The 9025-nt window shown below is 44.8% G+C and overlaps 1 protein-coding gene across 1 annotated transcript; it reads right to left on the bottom strand.

The window, feature by feature from the left end:
• Nucleotides 1-1678: 1678 nt before the first annotated feature.
• On the bottom strand, nucleotides 1679-6182 carry Cnga4 (cyclic nucleotide gated channel subunit alpha 4). Its single transcript, XM_027919942.2, has 6 exons — nucleotides 6043-6182; nucleotides 5816-5917; nucleotides 5512-5618; nucleotides 4609-5254; nucleotides 3524-3873; nucleotides 1679-2673 (listed from the first exon to the last, which is right to left on the bottom strand). Exons 1-6 carry the CDS (start codon nucleotides 6102-6104, stop codon nucleotides 2213-2215), a joined length of 1728 nt encoding a protein of 575 aa, XP_027775743.2. The 5' UTR covers nucleotides 6105-6182; the 3' UTR covers nucleotides 1679-2212.
• Nucleotides 6183-9025: the final 2843 nt, after the last annotated feature.

The raw sequence follows: 9025 nt of genomic DNA on the forward strand, positions 1-9025 counted from the left end.
TTATGGTTTAGACATTAGGAGTGTCCCAAAAGCTCACATGTGAAATGATACAAGAAAGTTTAGAGGTAAAATGATTTGGGTTACAAGAATCTTAATGTAATCAGTGCATTTGTCCCCTGATAGGGATTAACTGGGTAGAAATAATAGGTAGGTAGGGTGTGGCTGGAGGAGATGTTGCTGGGGGTGTGCCTTTGGGGTATATATTTTGTCCTTGTTGAGCAGAGCTCGCTCTCTGCTTCTTGGTGGTCATGTTCTAACCTGTTTTCCTCCACCACAATCTTCTGCCATGTTCTGCTTCATCTCAGGCCTACAGCAATGGAGCCAGCCATCTACGGACTGAGACCTCGGAAACCCTGAGCCCCCAAATAAACTTTTCCTCCTTAAAATTGTTCTTGTAAGGTTTTTTTGGTCACAGCAGTGAAAAAGCTGACTAAAACAGGGTTTAAGGATCTCAAGAAAATCAAAAGGAGATCAGTAGAGGAAAGGGACCGGGGGTGGAAGTAAGGGGAGGAGGGGCAAGTGCTGGAGAGTGATATTGGCCAAATTATATTGTTATATTTTGTGCATGTACAAATATGTAACAAAAATCCCATCAATACGTTCAACTATAATGCACCAATAAAAATATGGAAAAACATTAAAATCTCCTAAGAAACTGACACACACCTTCTTCCAATTTTGGACTCTATGTGCTTCAATTCTCTTCACTTTGATTTGCAAATATTTATATACCTATATGCCAGGCATGGTTTGGGCCATGGGAATACAAAGATGAACAAGACAGACCTAGGGCCAGACTTATGAATTTTATTATTTTGTGAAGAAAATCACAAAATACCTGCATATTTTAAAATGATTTGAAGTACAATGACCCTAATAATCTCTCATGATAGTAGAAATTTACTGCTCAGTTATACCTATAAGTCAAGCCCCAGATTCATTTTAATATATCTCCTGGCATAGCTCAAACCTGAAGACTGGCCTATCCTGGAGGAGCTGAAGTGGTGAGCCAGGGTGAATGTGATTCAGAGCTGATATCAGACTTCTCTGTAGACTCAATGCCTTTCCAGCCCCAAACCAGCAGCCCTCCTTCCAAGCACACCAAGTTACTCCAAAACTCCCAACACACTCATCTCTAATTTTCCCTATGATGTTCCACTGTACCTAGTCTCTACTCTCTATCCTATATTTGTGAATACCATGCAATGTAGGAGGGTTGGATTTCTGCTGGCTCCAAGGCTATGTCCCTGGCTATTCCCTATCCAACCAACTGGTTGGATAGGGAATAGCCAGGGACAGGTTCTGGGAACTATTTCTCCCTTGGAAACAGCCCTGAACACAGGGAAGACCTGGATCCAGATTCTAGGATTGGTCCAGAAGAAGGAAAAAACAGAGTTATATAGTCTGGCTCACTAAACTAGATCAAACCCCTTAGAGCTCACAGAGTTGAGGACATACACTATGGTGTGGAATGCAATGACCAGCATATGATATGAATATATCTATGAAAGCATGTGCACACCTGTTAGCAATGTCATGTATAAGATGACTTTTCTTTACCTCAGTACTCTATTCTTTTGAACACACCTGTGCTCCTCACCCCTGTGACTCAGAATTCAGACAGAATTCATCCTGGCCCACCACTGGCTTTGCCTTTTACTTTTAGTCCCATAAATGCTTATGAGGAGGCAAATACTTTATTGAAGTGCAATTTGCAGGGTACATTTGCAAACCACCCATATGGGGAGCATTCAAAGGACATCTTGGAATACCAAGGCTCTGGGTGCACTTTTATGTTTTCACAAGCAATGTACACATCTGTATGCAGTATCTCTGTGTCTGTTGGTGTATGACTGTCAGCATATGTTTAGGGGGTACATGGCTGAATGTGCTTATGTGATGTGATATAACTTATATCTATGCTTATGAAAAAGCATTGTGTGCTCTGAGAATGGGAATTCTAGAGCATATTCTATGGAATATATAATGTTGGGTCAGTGTGTGTGTGTGTGTGTGTGTGTGTGCCCGTGCATGTGCACGCATACGCTGCTGAGTTGGGGGATGAATGTGTGTTATACCCCTACATCTCTAGCTGGGCACCTACAAATCAATTCACTCCCGTCTCTGTGAACTAGCAAATAAGATGGCTGTTTTTGCAGGCAGGCTTTCCTACAATTCTTGGAAGGTGGGTATCCAGGGGACAGAGATGGAATCATTCTGGTCCTGAGGGTCTCTCCTGGCTGGCCCTTCCCCCTCTGTCCTTGGAAGTTCCTTCCCCAGGCTCGCCTTCATCATCAGCCTCAGTCAAGTCCTCAGGAATTGGCCACTCTCTGGTCTGCCACTCCAGCCGTTCAATACGGTAAGCAATCTTGAGTGCACTGGATTCCAGCTCAGCCAGTAGGCGAGCAAACTTGGTCTGTAGATCATCAAGCTGTTGATCAAGGTTTCTCAGCCGGGACTCTGTGGCCTCCTGTAGGGCAATCTCAGCTGCCTCAGCATTTACATCCAACTTGTTCAGTTTCAGCAGGATCTCACGGCCCTTCTCCTCCATGACAGCCTGGGCTTGTGGATACTCACTCAACACCTCTCGGAGGTCCTCCTTGCTGAGACAGAACAGGTCTGAATAACCGAGGCTCTTAATGTTGGCTGTGCGACGGTTTCCGGACATGTTCCCTGTGGCCCGTGGGTGGACAGAAGGGAGGATAGTTAGCAGGGATGTGGGAAGGTACCATTTCACTCCTGAACTAGGATTCCCCCCTCCAATTCTGCCTAATTCTTTCATTCAATAATGTACTGGGGACCAGACTCTGTGCTGGTTGGGTATCAGTGACATGCCTCAAAATTCATGATCTAGAGGAGAAAGACATTTAATGGGATAGTTATATAACAGTATGGTTGGTGCAGTGTAGACATATGCATTAGGTACTACGGGAAGACAGGCAAAGAGCCCTTGTCAAGCTGTAAGGCAGAGAATTTAAGGAAGCCTGGAGGAAGAAATGCCTGAACTGGGTAGGAGGTAATTAGGGGAAATAGGGAATTGAGTGGGAGGAGAGCAATCTAACCAGAAGGAGGAGCAAGAATAGAGAGATGGGCAAATTACCAAACTTCTCTAAGCTTCAATTTCCTTATCTTCAAAATGAGAGAAGATCAGTTCCTACCTTATACAGCTGTGTGAGAATTTGAACTGATGCATGATAAACACTTAGAGCAGGGGATGTATTAAGTATGAGATAAACTTCATTATTACTATTACCTCCATCATTTTCCAATGGTCTGTTGGTGCCTCAGTCAGTACCCATAAAGTATGCTTACTCTCTCTTCTAAGGACCCACCCTGCCAATTGACCTAGGCTCAGTTTCTTCTCAGTGTCCAGCTTCTCTCCTGAGCCCTGTAGTGACTCAGGAAGGGGTGAAGTTTCCTTCATCTAAATGTGCCCTGAAGTACCATCTTGCTCCAGCACAGAGTTCTGCTATCCCATTCTTTTTCTCAACTCTGTTCCTGGAAAAAATGCTGGGGTACCCACCTTTGATGTTGATGATACTGATCTCCCCAAAGTAGAGCCCTGCACCAAGCACAGCATACTGTGTGACACCATCATCTGCCACGACAGCCAGTTGACCCTCGCGGATGATGTACATCTCTCTGCCAATGTCCCCCTTGCGGCATACATATTCGCCTGGTGAGTAGGTCTGCGGTTGCAGCTTTAGCACAAGTTCCTCCAGCAAGCTGGCCTCACAGTTCTGGAAGATCTGTACCCGGCTCAGAGTAGACAGGTGTACGGACACAGCCACTTCTGCTCGCAGCCGCTCAGGCAAATGCTGTAAGATGGCTACCTCATTGGTCATCTTCTTGTTGATCTGCAGGTGCTGGTACCTGGGAGAAAGGGTAGTGCCATTTCCTCACTAGCCTGTCTCTACCCCTTTCATTAGGGCTTAGATCTGCCAAGATCTCAACCACACTCAGGTCTTGCAGAGGTCATGGAAGAACCTCGTAGTTGGCTAATATCCTTTCTTGGTTATAGATGTGTTTTGGTCTCTTTGACCTCACCCAAGGTACGGATGCCTCCACTACTTGACAATGAGTACCACACTGTTTACTTTCTGTCAGTCTCCATCCCACCCATGATCAATGTTTAGTATCTCCTCCACTGATAGCTACTTCAGTCACCAAGCTCCCATCTTCTCTGAGAGCCTTCTCTCTGACTCACCAATTTTGTGGCACTTATTTTTGTTTAGAACACAGTATGACTTACCATGATACAGTCAATCATCTTGTTGGTCTTCTGCTGGTGAGGGTGGTATTGCCCTTCTCCACTCACTCTTTCTAGAGCCTTTTAAGCCCTACCAGACAGTGGGCAGCTCCCATTCCCTGGTTACCATGTTGTCCTTCTTTTTGCATGAGTTCCTCTTCCTATCAGTCTCTTACCCACCCTCTCTCCAGGTTAGATTCCCTCTGAGGAGGACACTTCTTTCCAAGCCCTCCAGCAGACTTACTAATGAATGACCAATTTAGACCCTCTCAGCTCAGTCAGTGAGTGGCCCCCCACCCCCCACCCTGTTCTGCCAGCACACTCCTCCCTCTACTGGTGTGGAACCCAGGCATTCTCACCAATCTATAACTCGCCGCTCCAGCCGCCGGTTGACATGGTGCAGCTTCATGTACTTCTTCACCAGGGCGTGATCTGGGTAGAAAGCCGCATCTGCGGTGTTCATGTTGTAGATTACAGAGCTCATGCTACCCATGATGGTGGCGAAACCCATGACGGCCAGTAGGAAATCGCCCACCATGAAGAGGTACTCCTCCTCCCGGGCTGGCAGTGGTGTATCGCCCACGGTTGTCAGGATCAGTGTGGAGAAGTAAAAGCTGTAAAGGTACTGGCGCCGCAAGCGTTCAAAACCAGGCAGCGCTGGGTCTGGGTACACCCATGCGTCACGCCCGAAGCCCAGGTACCGGGATAGTGCAAAGTATAAACAGCTGTTCCAATGGATGACGACAAAAATGTAAAGCATCAACTTGGCGATGCGAAAGGCGTTTGGGTAAGCTGTGCGGGTCTCTGTGCGGTCGAAGGCCTCGAAAAGGCGAGGCACACGAAGAAAGCGGTTGAGCCTCAGCGTGGGTATGTGTGGGCCCAGTTGCACGTAGACAGCATCAGTGGGGATGAGTGAAGCCAGGTCCAACAGGAAGCTCCAGGTGCGGACATAGCGACTCGCGATTCTACCCTTGTCAACCACCAGGATACCCTGTTCTAAGAAGCCTAGGGGAGGGAAGAGAGGGATGCACTGAGATCAACCGCAGGTGAGGGTGGGCAGGCCAGGGATACAAACACAGGGACAGGGTGGAGGTGAGCATCACCCTCTTCAGGTTTTCTGGAGTGAGCAAGGAGATATTGTCAAGCACAGAGAGACACATGTGAAAGTGCTACCACTGAGGGGACCCTGTTCTTTCTGCTATGAGGGGCTTTCTTTGGGAAGGGAACATGAAACCAAGGGTCAGTTCTAGGGGCTCACTGACCCGTGTGGAAGCGCACTATGATGTCTAGAAGGTAGAGCAGGTCACTCGTGTAGTCCAGCACGAACCAGGCCAATAGATAACCATGTTGCAAGTCAGGAAAGCAGGCTCTGAGAGGTGGTGCGAAGGGAGGAGAGAGGATTGGCTTAAAGGCCAAGCTGAGTAAGGCGGTTCAAGCTGGGGCCCCTAAATACTATTCTGCCTTGGGCCCTACAATGGGTGCTGCCCCTCCTTTAGGCCCCGCCCAAATGCCCACCGCTCTACTTCATCCCTACTTAAGGCCTCTGTTTTAGCGCCCCTGCCAAACCTGCACACGATGATGATGAGGTTATACATTACTGGGAAGACCATTGTGTTCAACCACCAGTAGTAGTAATCCCCAGATGGATCCAAGACAGGCAGCTTCTTCCTGTGGGCAAAAGGAGAGATCCTGCCTCATGTGTTCAGCAGACATTTCATAGTTGCTACTAAGAGGAATGAGGTTCATTTGGAGTGAGGTGGATAGATCTGACACAAAGGACCAGAACTCCTCACCTGGTTTTGGATGGGGCAGGTGGGCTGGATTCTGTAGTCTTCATTTTGCTGTCTTGGCTCATGGTTCTGTAGCCTGGTGCTGGCTTGTGCAATATCCAGGGCCTCTCTGCCTGTAGGTGGCTTGTGGAGGAGGGGGCTATTGCCTGACTGTGTGGAAGAGGCTGTCCTTGAGCTCTAGCTGTGACTTCTGCTCTTAGCAACACAATCAGGGCTAACAGTTACTGAAGGGTGGAGGCAGTGTAGCTCCAGCGACCCGCCCCGTCTCCCAGGGCTTAGGCTTACACCTTCCCAGCTAAACACCTTTAATGAGGTCCCTGGAGAAAATGGGTGTGTGTGCCTCAGAAAGAATCCTATACCTTATTTCTTTCTCCTTTGTCTTAACCCCAGCTTGAGCTACATAGGGACTCTCTAGATCAGGAGACCTGGGTTTTTTATTGTAGGTTCATACACTATTTTACCTTGTTAAAATTCTCTGCTTGGGTCTCATTATTTACTTATTTAACAACTATTTGCTGAGTGACTCCTCTGTGTCAGGTGCTATACTAATCTCCAGAGACAAAGAGATGCCTCTCACATCAGTTGTGAGCTCTGCTTTTCTTATCTGTACCCTTTCCTACTGCCACATCTACTTAAGCTCCTTCCTGCTGGATGATGTGATGGGGGCCATCTTATGGGACTCTTTCCCCTGTTCCTTTCCTATTATCTCCAGTGCCTAATGCCACTAGCTTCCAACATTTCTCTTTCTGTGAACATGCTTAAATTTCTCCCATACCAAAATAACAACCCTATTAATTCTCCCTGAACCCGATGTCCCTTTCAGTACTATCATCTTTCTCAGTCAACAAGTCATGATCAGAACTCCTGTTATGTGTCAGGCCAATATTGTGTTAAGTATTGGGGATAAAAAAAAATGAATGGGACATACTCTCTGTCCTCTAGAAAGTTAAGTGGCTACACAGAAAGCTGTTATTGTACATAAGAAAGTTCCTAATTGAGTTGGGATCTGTAGGATGAACAGGAGTTAGATATAGAGTTGGGAGGGTGAAGAGCACCAAAGCAGAGTACATAAAGTATGCAAAGACATAGAAACATCAAAATCATTGTGACTAGGAGAATACCAATCTAATGTTTTTATTTTTTAAAGAGGACCTGTGGGGATAATGGTGAGAGAAGAGACCGAGTAAAGAGGCAGCTCAGGGAGTTTTATCAGACATGTTACAAAGCTTGAATTTTACCCAAAGGCAATGGGTGACCAGGGTCAGATTTGTGTTTTTTTCCTTCATTTATATTTTGAAATCCCTTCTCCCCATAGCTTCTGTAATAGAATAATTTCTTGGTTTTCTGTTTACTTCTCCTTAGTCTATTTCACAAGCTTCTCTGCCCATTTCTTCTAAATTGGTGTTTTTTTAGGACACTGTTCTAGGCCTTCTTCTCTTTCTACTTGCTTTACCATTTCAGGTGGATCTTAGAATTTCCCACAGAATTTCCTTTGACATCTAATGACTCTCAAGAATTTTCCCTGTGCCAGGCATGGTGGCCCATGCCTATAATCCAGCAACTTGGGAGGCTGAGGCAGGAGGGTTGCAAGTTTGAAGCCATCCTTAGCAACTTGGCAAGACCCAATCTTATCTTATAATAATACTAATAATACTATTATTAGTATTATTATTGAAGAAAGGGGCGTTTAAAAATTGAGCCACATCTGTAGCCTTTTTTTTTTTTTGTATTTTATTTAGAGACAGGGTCTCACTGAATTGCTTAGGGCCTTGCTAAGTTGTTGAGGCTGGCTTTGAACTTGAGATTCTCCTGCCTCAGCCTCCCGAACTGCTGGGATTACTGGTGTGCGCCACCATAACTGATGGCAAGACCCTATCTTAAAAAAAAGAAAAACAAAAGATGTAACTCAATGATAAAGCACCCTTGGGTTAAAGCATCCCAGTGCAACAAAACAAAACAAACAAAACAAAAAATAAACAAAAATTCTTCCTAAGCTTCAGTTATTTATATAATTAACTACTTACTGAATGTCCTCACTTGGATATATCATAGTCACTTTCAAACTACTGGATCTACCCATTTACTCTTTTCCCTATAATCCCTATCTCTTTGTCCTTTAAGCCAAAGACCTAGAACAATTATTTATTATTATTATTGTAATACATTGTACAAGGGCAGTTGAAAAATGGCCACAAATTCTTTCACAATGCTCTCTGGAGATTATTTCAACTGAGGGAGTATAGCAAGAGTATGGGGTGTGACTTCTGAGGTTAGATAATAAAAAGTCACGTGGCTGCTTTCTGGATCTTTTGAAATACTTGTTGTTTGGTAGCTTCCTCTCAGAAATCTCTCTCTTGGAACCCAATTATCACATTGTAAGAAGCTGTGCTTGATAGTGCCAGTTGAGTTCAGCCTTTGAATTGTCCCAGCCCAGGCATTACACATGTGACTGATAAAAACTCTAGATAATTCCAGCTACCAGCCTCAAGTCAGCTTCAGGCATTTGGACTTCTAGATGAGGCTACAGACAGCATGGAGCAGATACAAGCCATTCCTGCCATGTTTTATTAGAATTCTCAGTTTCTGTAAGCATAATAAAATGGCTACTGTTTTATGACACTAAGTTTTGGGTGGTTCATTTCCCAGCATAACAGCCACAACAAATAAACATATAGAAAAGTGCACATTTCCTAAGGATATAGCTTGATAAGTTTTCACAATGTGAACACAACCACGTAACTAGCACTTAGATCAAGAAACAGAACATCACTAATCTCAGGAGTCATAGTTTGTCCACTTCTAATCAATACTTTTCCAAGGCTATTTATTACCCTGACTTTTTATACCTTAGCTAAGTTTTACCTAGTTTTGAATTTATATAAGCTATCAGTATTTAATCCTTCTTCTTTCCTTTCAGATGAACCTAATCATCAACTTGTCTTTTTAAAAAATCTTTTTAGTTGTAGATGGAACACAATACTTTAAT

This window comes from Marmota flaviventris, chromosome 9 (genome assembly GCF_047511675.1).
Source record: "Marmota flaviventris isolate mMarFla1 chromosome 9, mMarFla1.hap1, whole genome shotgun sequence".
Lineage (NCBI taxonomy): Eukaryota > Metazoa > Chordata > Mammalia > Rodentia > Sciuridae > Marmota > Marmota flaviventris.

Coding starts and splice junctions, on each gene's coding strand:
- Cnga4 (XM_027919942.2), bottom strand. CDS start 6,104: ATGAGCCAAGACAGCAAAATGAAGACTACAGAATCCAGCCCACCTGCC. Junction 5,918..6,042: donor CCTGCCCCATCCAAAACCAG/GTGAGGAGTTCT, acceptor TTTTGCCCACAG/GAAGAAGCTGCCTGTCTTGG. Junction 5,255..5,511: donor CATAGTGCGCTTCCACACGG/GTCAGTGAGCCC, acceptor TCCCTCCCCTAG/GCTTCTTAGAACAGGGTATC.